At 34.2% G+C, this 25,000-nt stretch overlaps 1 protein-coding gene across 1 annotated transcript; it reads right to left on the bottom strand.

Annotated features, from left to right (window-relative positions):
* Positions 1-1,822: 1,822 nt before the first annotated feature.
* Positions 1,823-9,823, bottom strand: LOC145739484 (uncharacterized). The gene has a single exon (XM_081994889.1). The coding sequence runs from the start codon at positions 9,760-9,762 to the stop codon at positions 3,076-3,078; it is 6,687 nt and encodes a 2,228-aa protein (XP_081851015.1). The 5' UTR covers positions 9,763-9,823; the 3' UTR covers positions 1,823-3,075.
* Positions 9,824-25,000: the final 15,177 nt, after the last annotated feature.

The following is a 25,000-nucleotide window of genomic DNA, read 5'->3' on the forward strand; positions in this document are numbered from 1 at the left end:
ATGGCGGTTGAAATGGCAGTTTTGATGAAGCAAAATGATTGCAAAACATTTTAAAAATTAAATAGAATTAATTTGAATAAAAAACACATCTTTTGAATTTATGAAAAATTTTAAAAAATGGAAAACATTATTTAAAATAACAATTTTGATATAGCAGATCGATTGTAGAACACTAAAAGAAAACTAAAAATATCGATTTGTATCAAAAAGCACATATTTTGAATTTTTAAAAAAATTTTTAAAAAATTTTGAAAATTTGATAAAATTGGTCAAAATGACAATTTTAATAAAGTAGATCAATTATAGAACACTATAAATGAATAAAATCGATTTTCATTAAAAAAACACACTTTTTAATTTTTTGAAAATTTTTGAAAATGTTTAAAACAATTAACAGTTTTGCCCTTACCTTTTTACTATCCTATCCTTATCTGCTCTTATCCGTTACTTATCTGCTCTTTTGGAGATTGGACATGATAACAATATACGTACCCTTACCTTTTTACGATCCGTTACTTATCTGCTTTTTTGGAGATTGGACACGATAACAATATACGTGCCCTTACCTTTTTACGATCCGTTACTTATCTGCTTTTTTGGAGATTGGACACGATAACAATATACGTACCCTTACCTTTTTACGATACGTTACTTTTCTGCTTTTTTGGAGATTGGACGTGGTAACAATATACGTGCCCTTACCTTTTTACTATCCGTTACTTATCTGCTTTTTTGGAGATTGGACACGATAACAATGTACGTGCCCTTACCTTTTTACGATCCTATTCTTATCTGCTTTTTTGGAGATTGGACGTGATAACAATATACGTGCCCTTACCTTTTTACGATCCTATTCTTATCTGCTTTTTTGGAGATTGGACACGATAACAATATACGTGCCCTTACCTTTTTACGATACGTTACTTATCTGCTTTTTTGGAGATTGGACACGATAACAATATACGTGCCCTTACCTTTTTACGATCCGTTACTTATCTGCTTTTTTGGAGATTGGACACGATAACAATATACGTGCCCTTACCTTTTTACGATACGTTACTTATCTGCTTTTTTGGAGATTGGACGTGATAACAATATACGTGCCCTTACCTTTTTACGATCCGTTACTTATCTGCTTTTTTGGAGATTGGACGTGATAACAATATACGTGCCCTTACCTTTTTACGATCCTATCCTTATCACTGGGAATTAACAAATCTCTCTATATCTGAAACGAAATGTGATGAGAAAATAAATGTAAATGTGAAAATGTGAATTTCTGTAATTAATCATGTGATGGTTCTAAAAAGAACCTTTGTTCAACGTCGTAGTCGTCGTCATCAGCAGTATAGAGTTGAACTGAAACTAACAAAAAAAATTCACTTTGACCTGTCCTTACCTAAAAGATAGGGTTACAGTTTTTTTTATTTTCAAAAGTTTTTTAGGGAGAAAAACAAAATTTTAGTGTTACTGAAAGTCAATTAAATTAAAATTTGAGAAATATTTTATATATACTTTTTATACCTGAAACGTGATGAGAAAATTAAAGACAAACGAATTTCTGTAATTAATCATGTGATGGTTCTGAAAAGAACCTTTGTTCATTGTCGTCATCGTCGCCGTCGTCGTCGTAGTCGACATCATAAAGTTGACCTGAAAGTAACAAAAAAATGTCAATAGTACTTTTAAAAATGTAAGAAAAACACTTTGAGCTGTCCTTGGCTTCGATCAATGTTGTTGCATGCAAAAAATATGCGCAAACAACACATTAATCTACTAAGCCCTTCCACCCACGTCAAGGTCACACAGCTCCATGGAAGGGTACCGTTTAGATTAGAAACAGGTAAAAAAAAATATTTCACCTAAAACTTATCTATTTGTTGTTACCCCAGTGTAATTGTCATACTCGTACATAAGTACTTGAATTACACTAAAGTATTTGTCACAACATAAAGCATTTAAAGTTGTAAAAATTGAATGAACGAAATACTAAAAATTGGGTACGTTGTTAGTTAAACTTTAAACACTTTATGTCGAAATGTGTGTTTTTGTTGTTTGTGTGTGTTAGTATTTAAAGTGATTACACTTAAATGTCCAGATTCAAGTGTTCCACTTTAAACACTTGTGTGTCGTTTGTGTAATTTTAGTTTTTTTGTTTTTTAAATTTTTTTGGGTTTTATTTATATAAATTTTTTTGGGCAAATATACAATATGTAAAGTTGTATCGAAATGTCATATTATCGAACAAATTTCTAAGTAAACTTTACATTCTGTATATTAATTTTTTTTGGGTTTTTTTTTTATTCCTAATCTATTAAACTATAGCTACAACAGAGACCAGAGGGGAACTTAAAAACTATGCGCACCTAAAACTAACAATATTTTTTTTGGGTCAATTTTAAACACCTACAGACTGTACGTGCGACATCATCTGAAAAACGTACCCAATTTCACATTGACCACACCAATCTGTAAACATTTTAAATTGATTTTACATGTTTTTAAATTTTTTTGGTAAATATAAAACATTTAAAATTGCCTAGCAAGAACAAATTCGTCTACACTTTTCAATCAATTTAAAATACTTTATATTAATTTTTTTTCTATTTTTTTCCCTTCTTTGAAGGGGGCTGTCCTAATCGGGTTATAGCTTCAATCGCTTTGCGCTGACGAATTCTCGCCTCGATTTCCGCTATTTGTCTTGCTTCATCCCTCTGATCCTCTGTCAGTTGGTCGTTAATCTTGTCCGAGGTGCCAGGCATATCAGCGACGGATTTGCGCATTTTCAACTCCACATCGGTAAGATCTGGACAAATGGGGTTGAAAATTTGCTCTTTTGCAATTTGCACCAGGTGCGCCTCGCTCACTTCTTCTCCGTCACTGTCCTCGATTTGTTCTGCTGGCGTCACAGTCGATTTCGGCCCATCTTTTTCGATCCATTGCTCCTCTGCTACTGATGATGATGGTGGATGTCGTGGTATAGCAGAGGGCAATGATCGTGGCCCAGGTTGTGGCGAACCTCTTGGCGGCCGAATCTGCACGTCTGACAAAATTCGAATCTTTGACGACGATGATTTATGCGTGCCGGCCTGTGATGCTGGTGGTGCCAAGTAGGTTTTTTGTTCGTTTCGTCGTTTTTTTTCGTGGGCGCGCTCTAGGTGGTAGGGCGATTGGTGGTGGCATCAGCAGAGCGTCTCGGTCGTATGTGGTCGATTGTTGATCTCCAATCCGCCTGGTCCCATCAACACGTAATACCGCCGTGTCCAATGAGGGCAACAATAATTGTGGCAGCGACAATAATCGTGGTGGTCCACCATCATTACCGCCATCACCATCAATCACATTGCCACCATCAACGACTACAGCATTGACGTTTTGATGGGCCCGTTTCCGTATATTATATACGACTACAGGCGGATCCGGTCTTACCGTAAACACTTCGCGGTGTACCACATTCCGCGTTGTGAGCACAGTAGTAGGAAATGTAAAACGACCTTGCATCGGGTGTGGACCCACGAAAATTCGAACCTGTGCAGGATCGCCGACTCGCGACATGGCGACATATAACTGGCCGTGAGCAAAGCAGGGACTGGTGAGCGCAATCCCTACCCGCTTAAAAGTTTGTCCTTGCGACTTGTTAATAGTCATAGCAAATGCAAGGCGTACCGGGAATTGAGTTCGCTCTATGGGCGAAATCAATTCTGGAACGGTACTGCGCAATACCATACGTGGTAGCCAAACTATTTTCCCCTTAGACGGTCCAGTCAACGTTTCCAGTTCGAGTAATTGATCCTGCATTCTTCTTACCAACAACCTGCATCCGTTACACTGTCCATTACCCAGATCGATGTTGCGCAACAACATCACTACGGCTCCAACTTTTAACCGCAAATCGTGCGGCGGCAAATTGGACGTATTGATGCCATTGAGAACATCAACGGGCACGAACAGGTCATTGGGTTCTTCGTCGTCATTGTTGGTGGGAGGTTGTTGAGCTGCTGCTGCAGCTGCTTCTCCGGGTACAATATTGGCGACGACATCTTCTGGGGCTGGTGGAATGGCTTGTACCACAGGTGGTGGTGGTGGTGGTGTTCGCACAATCCCATCGTCGTCCATACAGATGTTGAGCATTAGTTGTTCGATTGCATCGTCGCCAATATCGTTATTGTCACGATCGGGGGGTGGTGGCATTCCAGTATTGGCTTGTGCTGCTGCTGCTGGTTGTTGCGGCTGCTGCTGTTGCTCCTGTTGATGTCTTCCTCGTTGACGGGGCTCCGGCCGACTATCGCTCAGTTGTTCGTCAATGGAGAAGAAGGAGCAGACCTCACCGGGAAGCAATTCCAACACTTTGTCGTTAATTTCGTCAACTTCCGCGTTGGTCGGACATAAAATGACGCGTTCGTGTATAGTATCCCGTATTCGACTGGCCGTAGTACCCGCACCGCCGTATACGAAATCGATGAGGTGTTGCCGCGTTGGCACCCGAAACTCGGGTGGGATGTCGATCAAATCCCGCGGAGCATAAGCTACACGCGTCAACTTGAGCGGAAAACGTCCCTCACCAATTTCCAACAGCTGTTTGGCGTACCGCGCTGCGACCACGGGATCTGGACACGATCTGGCTCTCAAATTTTCAGAGAGACTCTGCTTGCCTGGCATCACGTAATGCCAGAGAAAACTACTCAAAACCGATCGATTCAGTATCGACATTGCATTCCCATGTTCACGCATCACAATGGGCAAGGTTTGACGAAAGTCCCCGCCAAACACAATCACTTTGCCGCCGAACGGTACTTGAGAGCGCGTAATGTCTCGCAAATAACGATCGACGGCCTCCAAAGCGAATCGACTGGTCATTGACACTTCATCCCAAAAGATGACGTCAACTTCAGCCAACCGCTTGCTGCGATTGTGCTCAACGGGCCAGCCCACCGTGGACGTTTCGTTGAGGTCCAAGCCAATCCGGAAGGCCTTGTGGCACGTCATGCCGTCCATAATTAGGGATGCTGCAATTCCGGTCCACGCCACCGCCAACACTGTCAATCCATGTATATACCGGCCCGACTTTAATCGAGCATTTAATACGTTGTACAAAAAGGTTTTGCCCGTGCCAGCCGGGCCATCAATATAAAACAATTTCTGGCAATCGCGAACATTAGGCATCGGTGGCAATACATGATTGGATGTGTTGGTGGGTGTGACGCAACCGTCATTGGCTCCTTGTAGGTCACTATTCTGGTCCTCCTCGTTGTCGTCGTAGTCGTAGTCGTCGTCGTCATCGGACTGACCAAATCGATGGAGACGTTGCGACACTAACCACTCACTAACACCAAAATGAAAACACGCATCACCATTGTTTAGTAAATTTTTTCGTCTTAAAATAGCAAAAACTATACGACGGTAGATGGCAAGCTGTTCTACCGTCAAACAAACAACACGATATTTAGCGCAATACTCCTCCCAAGCAATCCGTTCACGATTACTTTCGTCGGCATAATTATCGTCATCGTTGAGGGCAGCAGCAGCAGCAGCATCAGTAGCAGCTTGTGCAACAGCAGCAGCAGCAGTCGCCGCCCCAGCAACAACATCATCAACAGTATTCGTGACAGGAGTACTGGTGGTGGTGGTAGTAGTAGCAGCATCGGAAGAAGAAGTAATCGTAGTAATGGCCGTTGTTGTTGTGGTCAAAGTTGTAATGTTGGTTGTGGTCGTGGTGGTGGTGGTGGTGGTGGTGGTGGTGGTAGTCACCGCAGTTGTAACTACAACTACTGCAACTTCCTCCGCCGCCGTTGCCACCGCCGCCCCCACTTCCGTCTCCTTCATCACAACCTGTTCCACCACTTGCGGTTCCGTCACTTCCATTACTTCTACTTGCGATACCACTGCTACTACAGACGACTCCGTCACTTGTACTGTTGATGTTGTTCCTGTTGCAGCAGCAGCAGCAGCAATTGTTGTTGTTATTGTTGCTACTGATGTTGTTGTCGTCGCCATCACTGATGTTGACATTTGGGAAACTGTCCCGCCACCCCGTCCACCGCACGACGCCCGACGCATCAATGACGCAATTACCTCGGTATCTGCGTCATTACGTCCGTCATCGTAGGATATTGCTTCGGGATCGTGCAAACCCAACCTTGCCAAGGTCAAGTTATCGTCATTACTATTTCTCGCCAAGATCGAATCGATCTGTGCAATGGCAAGATGATAGGCATGACCGTATGAAGTGGTGGTGGGACGTGGACCCAATACCAAGTCGGCAATCATGTGCGGAAACTTGAATTTGGACCAAAGCGCTAAAACATTGACCACATAGGATTGGCCCGCGTCCAAACTGATCAACACTAAGAGAGAAAAAAATTTACGTAAACGATATGGTGCCGCACGCGTAGAAGCTTGTTGCATCGCACGTTCAAAAATATCCGTGTTTGAGAAAAGACCGCGACGCACACACGCCTCACGATACGTGTCGCACACGATCATTTCAAACTGATCACGGTCCGCATCATATGCACGGACAGTGCGCAATTCGACAAATGATCGGCAGCCACGCGCGTGTTGCAACAGTGTACGCAAACAATACAATTCATCGTCGTGCGTTGATTTGACGTCCACGACAACGCCAACCACCTTACGATTATAAACACGTGATTGCCATTGACCGCGCCTTGCGTTCCACGTGTAATTTTCTGGGATTTCCCTATAAAATAAATCACGTGGCGCTCCCTCCATTTGGTTGAGCTTAAAGTAAGCCGTGAGCTTGGTGTCGATGGTGGCACGGAGCAAAATCTGCTCCGCGTCCTCGTCCTCCTCGTACTCGATGGTCTGCTGGTCCTCAAGGTGAACAGGCAGACATACAACCGAATGACTTCGATCGCTCATCTTAAATTGGAACAGGCGCCAACACGCCTCCATTGAACTGACATACCTACAGTCTAGGTAATTGCTAATCTCGTCCCAATTTATAGTGCGATCGACGTCATTTTTCGCTTCCATGCGACACATGTCCTCACCCTTCGTCACGTATTTGTACAGATACTTGACAGATGCCAAGGATCCGACGCACTCAAAATTGATATGACTCTGATATTTGAGTGCAGCGTAACGATTGTAAGGCACGATGTCGGCATTCGTGTACGTAATGTTGTTAGAAATGATCATACGATTGTTGCAGCGTCGACGATATTCGGGGCGTCCATCTTTGACCGTTGAAGCGTTATAATTTAAATTAGTGACCTCCCGTAGGGCCTTGGGAAAATACTTTTTGCAGGTACCGTCCGCTCTCAAACAGGTAACGTTTGGGTCGCGGGTCGGTCCTCTACACTTTGTATGTAGATAAAAGTCGGCTACCGTTCTATACAAAATCGGTTCGACTTCGTAGTCCGGTATCTCGGCTGAAACGACATCGTCGACGCGCTCACGGCAGTTTAGTTTGTCGCGCGGTAAAAACGTCACCAAAATGTGCGCATGAGGCAAGCCTCGTTTTTGAAATTCTATCGTGTAGAAATAATTATGGACGGTACCGTACAATTGTTTCTTGACGATATCGTCCATAAACTCGGTCAATCTAATGTGGAATGCGCGACAAACCAAATCAGGACGGTTTGGCCATTTCTGTTTGTAAGCTAGGTTGTTTTGGATCTCTGGCCAATTCGGGTTCGTCGTAAACGTGATAAAGAGATCCGGCTTGCCATGTCTTGCTATTACATTGATCGCATCGAGGTACTGGCGATTCGTGAAACGCATTCCACGTCTCGACGACGCGGGCAAAATAAAAATTGACCCAACTCGATAGTCCGTACCAGCTGCGTTTGCCCTTGTCTCCAAGTACCTTAATAAACTACCGTAACTGGCTCGCCGACGAAATAGCTGGTGTGTTTTATGCCACCACAGCTCGTTCGCCTCCACTTTGACATAAGCGTCCACTACGTACTGTTGAAACAGTTTGCCACCATTGTGCAAAATTGAAAATTCGTTTAATTCACGGGTAGGCGAAATCGAGCGGTGACGGTTCGAAGACTCACTTTGAGTTGGGTTTTGAATGGTGGTAGGCGGTCTTTGTAAGCGATTCGTATCGCGTATCTGTAGACGATACCGATAGAATTCGCGAAAAGTGATTGTCTTCGTCACGTTCCGAACGTGATGGATCTCTTTATCAAAGCCAAATTCTCCATTCGGAAACAGGATCGGGTACACCATGGGGTCGGCCCATTTACTGAGATTTTTAAGTTCGTGTCTACCCCGGCCGTCGCGTGGGTAGATGCACAAATCAACCTCGAAGGGTGGTTCGTTGACAAAAACGGCCGCAATTTCAGAGTCGCACGCGGGCAAACTGTAGTTTCTTACTTCGCGATTAATATTGTCTCTAAATCCGATCACTAAACTGTTGAGAATGGCGTTTCTTTCCTCGGGAGAGGTCGCGGCCGCCTGTTTACGTTGAATTACCTCACTGATGGTTTGGTAACTTTGAATTATCGGATTGACCCGACGCAACATTGTTTCAATGTTACGTATGGTTAGGGGTGCGATGCGGTCACCCAAAAATTCCACCCTTCGATTGACAGCATTATTCGAGTCAACGAAATAATACTGATTAAGTTTAAGAGTAATGGTGTCGTCCCTCACCTGCTGGCTATTATTATTATTATTCGTGACTTGATCTTGACCATTACTTGTGTCTGTTGTTGCAAAAAGACGAACCGGAATGGCGTGAGTATAATGGTAAATCTGTCCGCAAATCGTAAAACACCAATGACCACTCACTCCTTCCGGATGAACGTCGGTAGGAACAGTCGATTTGAACGATGCCATAGCAAATAAACTGTTTATTGTACGGACGTTGTTCCGAAATTGAACGGCCATCGGTGAATCGTCCGTGAGATATTCAAACATCTCGCGGGGACATGAACCCAACGGCGGTAACGCAACATCGCCACTCTTACAGCAAAATTCTTTGCCGACAGATTTTTCTTGTTCGAAGCCGACGGCCGAACACAACAAACACCGTTTCGTTAAATCGCCCACATTGTAAACTGCAACACGGGACTCGGCATCGAGACACGTGCCCACAGTTATGGCTTGTCTGTAAGTTCGCGTGATGGGATCGGGAGCGTGAACACGTTCCCGTCGTTGTTCCGCCGGTGTTGGTATGTGCAAAGCCGGTAAAAATGGTGGCGACAGAGGTAAAGGGGGGGAAAGCAGATTAAAATCCCCTGCAAAAACAGGAGACGCAGAAGAACCTTGTGACGACGACGTTGCTGACGAAACTGGGGACAAAACTGGTAAATCTGGCGTAACAACTATATACTCGACAGGAGATGATGGTGGTGGTGGTGGCGATGATGGTACGGACGCGTCAAACAAAATCGGTTCCGTTGTATCGTCAATTACCAAAATTACATTGTTGTCATCATCATTATTTTCAAAAGACAGCGGTCGAACCGATGAATTGGACAACACATCCGCACGATTTAAAATTACGCGTAGTTGACGCGGTCTTTCGACGCAACGTTCCAGTACCACGCGCAATTCCCTCATCAATCCCACATAATCGAGTGGCGTAAGTAAAACATGCAACTCACGCGGCAACTCTTCCATTCGATGTAACACTACCTGGAGTTCTCGACGACGATCCCAATCAAATCGTTCCAAGGCGACTCGCAGGATGCGGCGCTCCCAATCGAACCGCTCGAGCATCACCCTAAGTTGCCTTAGAAACTGTTGTTGGCGCTCGTCGTCGTCGTTGTTGTTACCGTTGTTCATGATGGTTGTTTGTCTATTTCTACAAAAACAAATCAAACATTTATTAATTTCAAATTTTAAAATTTCCCAAAAATTCCCTCTTTTCTAAAAAAACCACTGCCTCAATTGAAAAATTACGTTTTCTCGTTCCACTCAAAACAATGCCTAAACACGTTTCGTTTCCATAAAAAATAACCGTTCTGAAGATGTTTAAATTAATTTTAAAATAATTTCAAATTGACAGTTTTAATTGTGCAAATCAATTGTAGATGACTTTAAAAATAGAATTATTTTTTATCAAAAAAACACACTTTTTGAACATTTTTCAAAAAAGTTAAAAACAGTTAAAATGACAATTTTAATGGTGCAAAACAATTGCAAAACACTTTAAAAATTTAATAGAATTCATTTTAATCAAAAAAATACTTTTTTTAAATTTTTGAAAAAGTTAAAAAATAAAAAAATAATCAAAATAAAAATATTAATAAAGCAGATCGATTGTAGAACACTATAAAAATTGAATAAAATCGATTTTCATTAAAAAAACACACTTTTTGAATTTTTAAAAATTTTTTAAAAAAGTTAAAAACAGTTAAAATGGCAATTTTAATGGTGCAAAATGATTTCAGAACACTTTAGAAATTGAATAAAATCGATTTTTATTAAAAAAAACACACTTTTTAAGTTTTTGAACATTTTCAAAAAAAAATTAAAAACAGTTAAAATGACAATTTAAAGGTGCAAAACGATTGCAGAACACTTTAAAAATTTAATAGAATTAATTTTATTCAAAAAAACACTTTTTTTAAATTTTTAAAAAAGTTAAAAAATAAAAAAATTAGTTAAAATAACAATTTTAATAAAGCAGATCAATTGTAGAACACTATAAAAATTGAATTAAATCGATTTTTATCAAAAAAACACACTTTTTAAGTTTTTGAACATTTTCAAAAAAAAGTTAAAAACAGTTAAAATGACAATTTAAAGATGCAAAACGATTGCAGAACACTTTAAAAATTTAATAGAATCAATTTTAATCAAAAAAACACCATTTTTAAATTTTTAAAAAATTTAAAAAATAAAAAAATTAGTCAAAATGACAATTTTAATAAAGCAGATCAATTGTAGAACACTATAAAAATTGAATAAAATCAATTTTAATAAAAAAAACACCTTTTTAAAATTTTTGAAAAATTTCAAAAAAAAGTTAAAAACAATTAAAATGACAGTTTTAATGGTGCAAAACAATTACAGAACATTTTAAAAATTTAATAGAATTAATATTAATCAAAAAAACACTTTTTTAAAATTTTTGAAAAAGTTAAAAACAGTTAAAATGACAGTTTTAATGGTGCAAAACAATTGCAGAACCCTTTAAAAATTTAATAGAATTAATTTTAATCAAAAAAACACACTTTATAAGTTTTTGAAAATTTTCAAAAAAAAGTTAAAAACAGTTAAAATGACAATTTAAAGGTGCAAAACAATTGGAGAACACTTTAAAAATTTAATACAATTAATTTTAATCAAAAAAACACCTTTTTTAAATTTTTGAAAAATTTTGAAAAAGTTAAAAACAGTTAAAATTACAGTTTTAATAAAGCAAATCGATAGTAGAACAGTATAAAAATTGAATTAAATCGATTTTTATCAAAAAAACACACTTTTTAAGTTTTTGAACATTTTTAAAAAAAGTTAAAAACAGTTAAAATGACAATTTTAATAGTGCAAAACAATTGCAAATCACTTTAAAAATTTAATAGAATTAATTTTAATCAAAAAAACAGCTTTTTGAAATTTTTGAAAAATTTTGAAAATTAAAAAAATTAGACAAAATAAAAATATTAATAAAGCAGATCGATTATAGAACACTATAAAAATTGAATTAAATCGATTTTTATCAAAAAAACATAATTTTTAAGTTTTTGAACATTTTTAAAAAAAAGTTAAAAACAGATAAAATGACAATTTAAAGGTGCAAAACGATTGCAGAACACTTTAAAAATTTAATAGAATTAATTTTAATCAAAAAAACACCATTTTTAAATTTTTGAAAAATTTTGAAAATTGAAAAAATTAGTTAAAATAACAATTTTAATAAAGCAAATCGATTGTAGAACCGTATAAAAATTGAATAAAATCGATTTTTATTAAAAAAAACACACTTTTTAAGTTTTTGAACATTTTCAAAAAAAAGTTAAAAACAGTTAAAATGACAATTTAAAGGTGCAAAACGATTGCAGAACACTTTAAAAATTTAATAGAATTAATTTTAATCAAAAAAACACTTTTTTTAAATTTTTGAAAAATTTTGAAAATTGAAAAAATTTGTCAAAATGACAATTTAAATAAAGCAGATCAATTGTAGAACACTATAAAAATTGAATTAAATCAATTTTTATCAAAAAAACACACTTTTTAAATTTTTGAACATTTTCAAAAAAAAGTTAAAAACAGTTAAAATGACAATTTAAAGGTGCAAAACGATTGCAGAACATTTTAGAAATTGAATAAAATCGATTTTTATTAAAAAAGCGCATTTTTAAAATTTTTAAAAATTTTTGAAAAAGTTAAAAACAGTTAAAATGACAGTTTTAATGGTGCAAAACAATGGCAGAACACTTTAAAAATTTAATAGAATTAATTTTAATCAAAAAAACACACTTTTTAAGTTTTTGAACATTTTCAAAAAAAAGTTAAAAACAGTTAAAATGACAATATAAAGGTGCAAAACGATTGCAGAACACTTTAAAAATTTAATAGAATTAATTTTAATCAAAAAAACATTTTTTTTTTAATTTTTGAAAAAGTTAAAAACAGTTAAAATGACAGTTTTAATGGTGCAAAACAATTGCAAAACACTTTAAAAATTGAATAGAATTAATTTTAATCAAAAAAACACACTTTTTAAGTTTTTGAACATTTTCAAAAAAAAGTTAAAAACAGTTAAAATGACAATTTAAAGGTGCAAAACGATTGCAGAACACTTTAAAAATTTAATAGAATTAATTTTAATCAAAAAAACACTTTTTTTTAAATTTTTGAAAAAGTTAAAAATTTAAAAAATTAGTTAAAATGACAATTTTAATAAAGCAGATCAATTGTAGAACACTATAAAAATTGAATTAAATCGATTTTTATCAAAAAAACACGCTTTTTAAGTTTTTCAACATTTTCAAAAAAAAGTTAAAAACAGTTAAAATGACAATATAAAGGTGCAAAACGATTGCAGAACACTTTAAAAATTTAATAGAATTAATTTTAATCAAAAAAACATTTTTTTTTAATTTTTGAAAAAGTTAAAAACAGTTAAAATGACAGTTTTAATGGTGCAAAACAATTGCAAAACACTTTAAAAATTGAATAGAATTAATTTTAATCAAAAAATCACATTTTTAAGTTTTTGAACATTTTCAAAAAAAGTTAAAAACAGTTAAAATGACAATTTTAATGGTGCAAAACAATTGCAAATCACTTTAAAAATTTAATAGAATTAATTTTAATTAAAAAAACATATATTTTGAATTTTTGAAAAATTTTGAAAATTGAAAAAATTAGTCAAAATGACAATTTTAATAAAGCAGATCGATTGTAGAACACTATAAAAATTGAATTAAATCGATTTTTATCAAAAAAACACACTTTTTAAGTTTTTGAACATTTTCAAAAAAAAGTTAAAAACAGTTAAAATGACAGTTTAAATGGTGCCAAATGATTGCAGAACACTTTAAAAATTAAATAGAATTCATTTTAATCAAAAAAACATATATTTTGAAATTTTTGAAAATTTTAAAAATTAAAAAAATTAGTCAAAATAAAAATATTAATAAAGCAGATCGATTGTAGAACACTATAAAAATTGAATAAAATCGATTTTCATAAAAAAAACACACTTTTTGAATTTTTAAAAATTTTTAAAAACAGTTAAAATGGCAGTTTTAATGGTGCAAAATGATTTCAGAACACTTTAGAAATTGAATAAAATCGATTTTTATTAAAAAAACGCATTTTTTAAATTTTTAAAAATTTTTGAAAAAGTTAAAAATTAGTCAAAATGACTTTTTTAATAAAGCAAATTAATCGCATAACATTTTAGAAATTGAATAAAATCGATATTTTTTAAAAAAACGCATTTTTAAAATTTTTAAAAAATTTTGAAAAAGTTAAAAACAGTTAAAATGACAATTTTAATAAAGCAAATCGATTGTAGAACACTATAAAAATTAAATTAAATCGATTTTTATCAAAAAAACATAATTTTTAAGTTTTTGAACATTTTCAAAAAAAGTTAAAAACGTTTAAAATTACACTTTTAATGGTGCAAAACACTTTAAAAATTTAATAGAATTAATTTTAATCAAAAAAACACAATTTTTAAGTTTTTGAACATTTTCAAAAAAAGTTAAAAACGGTTAAAATTACACTTTTAATGGTGCAAAACACTTTAAAAATTTAATCGAATTAATTTTAATCAAAAAAACACAATTTTTAAGTTTTTGAACATTTTCAAAAAAAGTTAAAAACGGTTAAAATGACATTTTTAATGGTGCAAAACACTTTAAAAATTTAATAGAATTAATTTTAATCAAAAAAACACTATTTTTAAATTTTTGAAAAATTTTGAAAATTGAAAAATTAGTCAAAATAACAATTTTAATAAAGCAGATCGATTGTAGAACACTATAAAAATTAAATTAAATCAATTTTTATCAAAAAAAACACAATTTTTAAATTTTTGAACATTTTCAAAAAAAGTTCAAAACAGTTAAAATGACAATTTTAATGCTGCAAAACAATTGCAAAACACTTTAAAAATTTAATAGAATTAATTTTAATCAAAAAAACACTTTTTTTAAATTTTTGAAAAAGTTAAAAATTAAAAAAATTAGTTAAAATGACAATTTTAATAAAGCAGATCGATTCTAGAACACTTTAAAAATTGAATTAAATCGATTTTTATCAAAAAAACACACTTTTTATACTTTTTAAGTTTTTGAACATTTTTAAAAAAAGTTAAAATGACAGTTTTAATAGTGCAAAACAATTGCAAAACACTTTAAAAATTTAATAAAATTAATTTTAATTAAAAAAAAACACTTTTTTTTAATTTTTGAAAAAGTTAAAAACAGTTAAAATGACAGTTTTAATGGTATATTTTTTTATCAAAAAAACACACATTTTGAAAATGGAAAAAAAACAGTCAAAAAGACAGTTTTAGTGGTGCATATCGATTGTAGAGCATAAAACAGTTAAAATGACAGTTTTGATGACGTAAAGCAATTATAAGGGACTTTAGAAATTGCAAAATTTCGCAAAAGCATCTAGACACGTTTTAAATGTTGGGAAAAACGTAATTGTCCTGAGTTTTATCATAAAATCTCTTAAAAACTATAACCCTTGAAAACTTACCCCATTAAATGATAACTTATTATTGTACACCATATAAATACACCTTAATTAAGCTTAAATCAGTGAAATTAAATTAGCCTACACTTGACTAATATTATATAGGTAGGTAGGTATAACCTATGTATAACTATAAATAATCATAATATATACTTAGGTAGGTATATAAGACAAAAAATGACTAAATAGAAAAGGAATATGAAAACGTGGACAAAGGTAATCGGACATCTCTGGATTGGTTTAATTTAGGTAAAGATATTAAAATAACGATTTTTCCTTTGTTTATAGTAGTTGAACTGGTTCTAAAAAGAACCATTTAGCTTTAGCAGCAGCATTGTAAGTAGGTAGTTGATTGTTTTGGCAGGAAAACTTGGAATTAGGTTAGATTTTATGACAGAATGTTTGAGGTTATGTGACAGGACAAATCAAATAATGACAAATTTACATTAATTACGTTAGATATTAGACTAATAAACACAAAACTGCTACGTTACAACTAAATTGAACAACAACTACAGTGCTAACTTGTCTACAAACTGTCTAAAGCTATTCAAACTACTATTGACACATTTTCTATGATTAAAAAACACAGTCACGTGACGTCATAAGGACGAAAAATACTCATTTACTTGAAAATTACTCACTTTTTCAAAAAAAAACACAGATAAATAAGCTTAATTTAGTTATATTGTACAGGATATAACCAATTTTGAAAGTAATTTGTGCATATACACTCCCCCCACCCCGCAACACTATTATATTAATTTTTGTCAAAATTTTAAGCAAAAAATGGAACTAAAAAAAAAAAACTGGTTACTAATTAAGCATTCCATCGAATTGAAACCGAATTTGAAGTCAAAAATGCAATTGGAATTGAAATAACCGAGCATCTCTCTTTACGCGCACGGTTCGTGCACCCCCAAAAAATCGAAAAAAAGGCCATAAATTAAAAATCGAAAATCGGAATTTCGACACGAAAATAAGATTTAATTGTGTATTTCGTCGAGTTAAAACCGATTTAGAAGTCAAAAATGCAATTAGAGTTGAAATAACCGAAATGCTACGCGCACGGTTCGTGCACCCCAAAAAATCGAAAAAAAGGCCATAAATTAAAAATCGAAAATCGGAATTTCGACACAAAAATAAGATTTAATTGAGTATTTCGTCGAGTTAAAACCGATTTAGAAGTCAAAAATGCAATTAGAGTTGAAATAACCGAAATGCTACGCGCACGGTTCGTGCACCCCCAAAAAGTCGGAAAAATGGCCATAAATTCAAAATTAAAAATCAAAATTTCGACACAAAAATAAGATTTAATTGAGTATTTCGTCGAGTTAAAACCGATTTTGAGGTCGAAAATGCAATTGGAGTTGAAATAACCGAGATGCTACGCGCACGGTTCGTGCACCCCCAAAAAATCGAAAAAATGGCCATAAATTCAAAATTAAAAATCGGAATTTCGACACAAAAATAAGATTTAATTGAGTATTTCGTCGTGCTGAATCCGATTTTGGGGTTGAAAATGCAATTGGAGTTGAAATAAAAAAGTCGACCTAAAAATAACCAAAAATCACCAACCTTTAACGAAAAAAAAAATACTCCAGGTGGATAATACGAAGGCCCTACACCAACACAGCACTTTAAAACACTAAACGCGCACTTTTTGCGGAAAAATCCCGGAAAAACCGAATCGAAAATCACGGACCGACGTGAACGCAACGAAATCCGCGCCGAAACTGAAAAAAACCGTTACAGTTTGCTAACGGCTTTTGTTTCCGTGACGTCAATCGAACCTTCTCGATGCACGCCGGTGTGCCCGTCGGAACCGCCCAATTTTGACACTCCGTCCGACATAAATTTGTCATTTATTCGAAAACGGTGCGTTTTTCGACAAAATGTCAAGAGTGAAAAAAGCTTGCCCTCGATCTGTTTCATTGAATAGATGTCACATTCATACGCAAAAATCTTTCTACATACGGTAAAAATCGGATAGACTACCATCAAAGTACGATTTTTTCACTTTTTTTCACACAAACCACTCATTTACTCGAAAACGGTGCACTTGTCGAAAAAATGCCAAGAGTGAAAAACGTTCTATTTTCACGTGTTCCATACGATAGACATATTTTCCAGGCCAAAAAAACAAAAAAAAAATAGTGTTACACAGCACGCCGGTTTTAAACACGTTTTAGCAATTAACTATATGTAATACATGTGGCGCAATGATACCGCTATGGGATCGTACGATATTGGTAGTGGGTTCAATACTCGGCACCATACGGAAACTTTTTTTATTTTATTTTTTTGCTAAAAATTCAAATTAATGTAAATTTATATTTTTTGTATACTTTAATACCTTTCAACAGCAAAACTTTTTTAATTATCGGCTAAAATAACACATACACATGGCATGGCATTTGAATTTTTTAAAATTTTCAATTTATAATTTTTTATAAAAAAAATGGTACATTTTTCGGAAAAAGCGTACATACGAAAAAAGTTGCGTAATGTCCAGATACATGTGCAATAAAAATGTCAACCTTATCAATTGAACCATTTCCAAAATAACCTAAAAATTGCTATTTGAAAATTTTATAATTTTCAGCTAATAATTTTTTACAAAAAAAACGGTACATTTTTCCGAAAAAGTGTACATATAAAAAAAGTTGCGTAATGTCCAGAGACATGTACAATAAAAATGTCAACCTTATCAATTGAACCATTTCCAAAATAACCTAAAAATTGCTATTTGAAAATTTTATAATTTTCAGCTAATAATTTTTTACAAAAAAAACGGTACATTTTTCGAAAAAAGTGTACATATGAAAAAAGTTGCGCCATATTCAGATACATGTACAATAAAAATGTCAACCTTATCAATTGAACCATTTCCAAAATAACCTAAAAATAGCGATTTGAAAATTTTATAATTTTCAGCTAATAATTTTTTACAAAAAAAACGGTACATTTTTCTGAAAAAGTGTACATATGAAAAAAGTTGCGTAATGTCCAGATACACGTACAATAAAAATGTCAACGTTATCAATTGAACCATTTCCAAAATAACCTAAAAATAGCGATTTAAAAATTTTATAATTTTCAGTTTATAATTTTTTACAAAAAAAACGGTACATTTTTCCGAAAAAGTGTACATATGAAAAAAGTTGCGCCATATTCAGATACATGTACAATAAAAATTTCAGTTTCTAAAATGCACAGTAAAAACCAAAATAAAAAATTCAAAATTTTTTCCAAAAATTTCCTAGGGGGAAAAATTTCAAAATTTCAGTTTTTATTATTTTTTTTTAAAAAACGGTACGTTTTACAAAAAAATGATATACCTATACAAAAAAAGGACGCAACGTAAACCGCCCCCAAAACTGAAGAACCGTTACAGTGCGTTTCGCTTTTGTTTCCGTGACGTCACTCGGCGGTCCGAGTGCCCGTCGGAACCGCGCAATTTTGACACTCCGTCCGACATAAATTTGTCATTTATTCGAAAACGGTGCATTTTTCGACAAAATGTCAAGAGTGAAAAAAGCTGTATCTCGATCTGTTTCATTGAATAGATGTCACATTCATACGCAAAAATCATTCCATATACGATAAAAATCGGATAGACTACCATCAAAGTACGATTTTTTCACTTTTTTTCACAAAAACCACTCATTTACTCGAAAACGGTGCACTTGTCGAAAAAATGCCAAGAGTGAAAAACATTCTATTTTCACGTGTACCATACGATAGATATATTTTCCAGGCCAAAAAAACAAAAAAAAATCAGTGCTATACAGCACGCCGGTATTATCCACGTTTTAGCAAATATGTAAACGTGATACGTGTGGTGCAATGATACCGCTATGGGATCGTACGCTATTGGTAGTGGGTTCAATCCTGCACTTATGAAAACTTTTTTATTTTTTTTTTTTGCTAAAAATTCAAATTAATGTAAATTTACATTTTTTATATACTTTAATACCTTTCAACAGCAAAACTTTTTTAATTATCGGCTAAAATAACACATACAATTGGCATGGCATTTGATTTTTTTTATAATTTTCAGTTTATAATTTTTTATAAAAAAAACGGTACATTTTTCGGAAAAAGTGTACATACGAAAAAAGTTGCGTAATGTCCAGATACATGTACAATAAAAATGTCAACCTTATCATTTGAACCATTTCCAAAATAACCTAAAAAAACGATTTGAAAATTTTAGAAATTATAATTTATATTTTTTTACAAAAAAAGCGGTACATTTTTCGAAAAAAGTGTACATATAAAAAAAGTTGCGCCATATTCAGATACATGTACAATAAAAATTTCAGTTTCTAAAATTAAACTGTTTCCGAGATATTTAGGAAAAGGTTTGAAAATGTCTCTTATTCAATAGGGTACCAACCATATAAGAGTACCATAATATTGGTACTATCTCTATGAAATTCACATCATAGACTAACTCGAACCTCCTGAATCCAAATCTGGTGTCAGATTAACAATAAATGGTACCATTTCCGAATTAACCCATAAAAACCCATTTTTACGCACATTTTACGTCATAGCTCCTGTATTAAAGCCAATCTGTCACTTTGACACTATAAGTTAAACTTCTACTACTAATCCAAAGGTATTGGCACAGTCAAAGTCAAAATTCAAAATTCAAAATTTTTTCCAAAAAAATCGAAAGGGGTACCCCTTTCAAAAATTTCAAAATTTCCTTTTTAATTTTTTTAAAAAAAAACGGTACGTTTTACAAAAAAATGGTACATTAGGAGAAAGTTGCGTCTCATCGAGGTCCACACTCAATAAAAATTTCAACTCGATCAATTGACCCATTTCTGAGATATTTAAGAAAATGTCCGAAAATTTTCAGTCAACTTTGACGCCCTCTAGCGGCCAAACGGTACAACTTAGCGATGCGCAGTTTTCACCAATGGATAGTCCCATTCATTGACTATCTATAATCCTATTATGTGTCTATAGTAAATGTTTTAAATAACTGAGTTATTCACGATTGAATGAACCGATGCACAAAAATTTCGTCAAAAAGAGAATTTTTTTGACCCCTCGATGGGTTCCATATATGAATCCCATAATATTGGTACCATCGCTTTGAAATTCACATCATAGACTAATTCGGACCTCCTGAGTCCAAATCTGGTGTCAGATTGACAATAAGTGGTACCATTTCCGAGTTAACCTAAAAAAACCCATTTTTACGCAAATTTTACGTCACAGCTCCCTTATTAAAGCCAATCTGTCACTTTGACACTATAAGTTATTTTTCTACTACCAATCCAAAGGTATTTGCACAGTCAAAGTCAAAATTAAAAATTCAAAATTTTTTCCAAAAAAACCGAAAGGGGTACCCCTTTCAAAAATTTCAAAATTTCACTTTTTATTTTTTATAAAAAAAACGGTACGTTTTACAAAAAAAAGGTACATAAGAAAAAAGTTGCGTCTCATCGAGGTCTACAACCAATAAAATTTTCAACTCGATCAATTGAACCATTTCCGAGATATTGAGGAAAATGTCCGAAAATTTTCAGTCAACTTTGACGCCCTCTAGCGGCCAAACGGTACAACTTAGCGATGCGCAGTTTTCACCAGTGGATAGTCCCATTCATTGGCTATTTATAATCCTATTATGTGTCTATAGAAAATGTTTTAAATAACCGAGTTATTCACGATTAAACAAACCGATGCACAAAAATTTTGTCCAAACGCGGATTTTTTTGACCCTTTGATGGGTTCCATATCTAAGTTCCATAATATTGGTACCATCGCTTTGAAATTCACATCATAGACTAATTCGGACCTGCTGAGTCCAAATCTGGTGTCAGATTGACAATAAGTGGTACCATTTCCGAGTTAACCTAAAAAAACCCATTTTTACGCAAATTTTACGTCATAGCTCCCTTATTAAAGCCAATCTGTCACTTTGACACTATAAGTTATTTTTCTACTACCAATCCAAAGGTATTGGCACAGTCAAAGTCAAAATTAAAAATTCAAAATTTTTTCCAAAAAAAATCGAAAGGGGTACCCTTTCAAAAATTTCAAAATTTCATATTTTATTTTTTTTAAAAAAAACGGTACGTTTTACAAAAAAATGGTACATAAGGAAAAAGTTGCGTCTCATCGAGGTCTACACCCAGTAAAATTTTCAACTCGATCAATTAAACCATTTCCGAGATATTAAGGAAAATGTCCGAAAATTTTAAGTCAACTTTGACGCCCTCTAGCGGCCAAACGGTACAACTTAGCGATGCGCAGTTTTCACCAATGGATAGTCCCATTCATTGGCTATCTATAATCCTATTATGTGTCTATAGTAAATGTTTTAAATAACCAAGTTATTCACGATTGAATGAATCGATGCACAAAAATTTTGTCCAAATGAGGATTTTTTTGACCCCTCGATGGGTTCCATATCAGAGTACCATAATATTGGTACTATCGCTTTGAAATTCACATCATAGACTAATTCGGACCTGCTGAGTCCAAATCTGGTGTCAGATTGACAATAAGTGGTACCATTTCCGAGTTAACCCATAAAAACCCATTTTTACGAACATTTTACGTCATAGCTCCCTTATTAAAGCCAATCTGTCACTTTGACACTATAAGTTAAACTTCTACTACCAATCCAAAGGTATTGGCACAGTCAAAGTCAAAATTAAAAATTCAAAATTTTTTCCAAAAAAATCGAAAGGGGTACCCCTTTGAAATTTTTTTAAATTTCATTTTTTATTTTTTATAAAAAAAAACGGTACATTTTTCGGAAAAATGGTACATAAGAAAAAAGTTGCGTCTCATCGAGGTCTACACCCAATAAAATTTTCAACTCGATCAATTGAACCATTTCCCAGATATTAAGGAAAATGTCCGAAAATTTTAAGTCAACTTTGACGCCCTCTAGCGGCCAAACGGTACAACTTAGCGGTGCGCAGTTTCCACCAATGAATAGTCCCATTCATTGGCTATTTATAATCCTATTATATGTCTATAGTAAATGTTTTAAATAACCAAGTTATTCACGATTGAATGAATCGATGCACAAAAATTTTGTCCAAATGAGGATTTTTTGGACCGCTCGATGGGTTCCATATCTGAGTACCATAATATTGGTACTATCGCTTTGAAATTCACATCATAGACTAATTTGGACCTGCTGAGTCCAAATCTGGTGTCAGATTGACAATAAGTGGTACCATTTCCGAGTTAACCCATAAAAACCCATTTTTACGCACATTTTACGTCATAGCTCCCTTATTAAAGCCAATCTGTCACTTTGACACTATAAGTTAAACTTCTACTACTAATCCAAAAGTATTTGCACAGTCAAAGTCAAAATTAAAAATTCAAAATTTTTTCCAAAAAAATCGAAAGGGGTACCCCTTTGAAATTTTTTTAAATTTCATTTTTTATTTTTTATAAAAAAAACGGTACATTTTTCGGAAAAATGGTACATAAGAAAAAAGTTGCGTCTCATCGAGGTCTACACCCAATAAAATTTTCAACTCGATCAATTGAACCATTTCCCAGATATTAAGGAAAATGTCCGAAAATTTTAAGTCAACTTTGACGCCCTCTAGCGGCCAAACGGTACAACATAGCGATGCGCAGTTTTCACCAGTGGATAGTCCCATTCATTGGCTATTTATAATCCTATTATGTGTCTATAGAAAATGTTTTAAATAACTGAGTTATTCACGATTAAACAAACCGATGCACAAAAATTTTGTCCAAACGCGGATTTTTTTGACCCTTCGATGGGTTCCATATCTAAGTACCACAATATTGGTACTATCTCAACGAAATTCACATCATAGACTAATTCGGACCTGCTGAGTCCAAATCTGGTGTCAGATTGACAATAAGTGGTACCATTTTCGAGTTAACCCATAAAAACCCATTTTTACGCACATTTTACGTCATAGCTCCCTTATTAAAACCAATCTGTCACTTTGACACTATAAGTTATTTTTCTACTACCAATCCAAAGGTATTTGCACAGTCAAAGTCAAAATTCAAAATTCAAAATTTTTTCCAAAAAAATCGAAAGGGGTACCCCTTTGAAAAATTTCAAAATTTCATATTTTATTTTTTTAAAAAAAACGGTACGTTTTACAAAAAAATAGTACATAAGAAAAAAGTTGCGTCTCATCGAGGTCTACACCCAATAAAATTTTCAACTCGATCAATTGAACCATTTCCCAGATATTTAGGAAAATGTCCGAAAATTTTCAGTCAACTTTGACGCCCTCTAGCGGCCAAACGGTACAACTTAGCGATGCGCAGTTTTCACCAATGGATAGTCCCATTCATTGGCTATCTATAATCCTATTATGTGTCTATAGTAAATGTTTTAAATAACCGAGTTATTCACGATTGAATGAACCGATGCACAAAAATTTTGTCCAAATGAGGATTTTTTTGACCCTTCGATGGGTTCCATATATGAATCCCATAATATTGGTACCATCGCTTTGAAATTCACATCATAGACTAATTCGGACCTCCTGAGTCCAAATCTGCAATCAGAAAAATTTTAGCTCCCATAGGTTCCGAAATAAAAATCCTAGCGACAGGTACCATGAACCATATCTCCGGAACCATTGATGCTAAAAATCTGATTTGTTAATCATAAGCTAATTGGAACCTACAAATTCGAAATCCAGTCTTTGATCTCAGCTGCAGCTTACGATTTGTCAAGTTTACTGGTACCCCAGAAATGGGTTCCTGGAGAAGGCGGCTATTTTAATTTTTTTTAAATTCACTTTCAGTATCTATGGGGTCCCTAGATACTATTTCCTGAATGAAAACATTTTTTTTCCCCATGGGTTCCAAGATAGAAAATTGTCACTTTTGGTACCACAATTTTTATCTCCGGAACCACTGCAGTTAAAAATCTGAAAATTTCATCATAGACTAACTGGAACCTGACGAACTCAAATCTGTCATAAAATTTTATACGCGACACACCGTTCGACATGTTTACTGGTACCCAACAACAGGGTTCCTAATTAAAAGAACAGTTTGAATAATTTTTAATTTTTTTAAAATTCACTTTGGGCATCTATGGAGACCCTAGATACTATTTCCGGAATGAAAACATTTTTTTTCCCCATGGGTTCCAAAATGAAAAATTGTCACTTTTGGTACCACAATTTTTATCTCCGGAACCACTGCAGTTAAAAATCTGATATTTTCACCATAGACTAACTGGGACCTGCCAAACTCAAATCTGTCATAAAATCTTATACGCGAGACACCGTTCGACATGTTTACTGGTACCCGAAAAACGGGTTCCTATGAAAAACGGCCATTTTAGTAATTTTTAATTTTTTTAAAATTCACTTTCGGCATCTATGGAGACCCTAGATACTATTTCCGGAATGAAAACATTTTTTTTCCCCATGGGTTCCAAGATGGAAAATTTTGACCTCGGGTACCATGATTTTTATCTCCGGAACCACTGCAGTTAAAAATCTGAAAATTTTACCATAGACTAAGTGGGACCAGCCCAACTCGAATCTGTCATAAAATTTCATACGCGAGTCACCGTTTGACCGGTACACTGGTACCCGAAAAACGGGTTCTCGGGGAAAACGGCCATTTTAAATTTTTTTAATTTCACATTGGGTACCCATGTGGTCCCCAGATTCCAATTCTGCAATCAGAAAAAATCCATCTCTTACCGTTCTCGAGATATCATACATAGCAACCGTTACCAAGGGCGATAGAATTTTTTTGGTCTCCATGACTCCCCCTCTTTATTTTCCCTCTATACATCTATGCAAACTTGCCAATACATTTTGTTTACCGTTTGGCCTACAAACACCTTAGT

Source organism: Ips typographus, unplaced genomic scaffold (assembly GCF_016097725.1).
Source record: "Ips typographus isolate SLU unplaced genomic scaffold, UJ_Ityp_2.0 IpsContig224, whole genome shotgun sequence".
Classification (NCBI taxonomy): domain Eukaryota; kingdom Metazoa; phylum Arthropoda; class Insecta; order Coleoptera; family Curculionidae; genus Ips; species Ips typographus.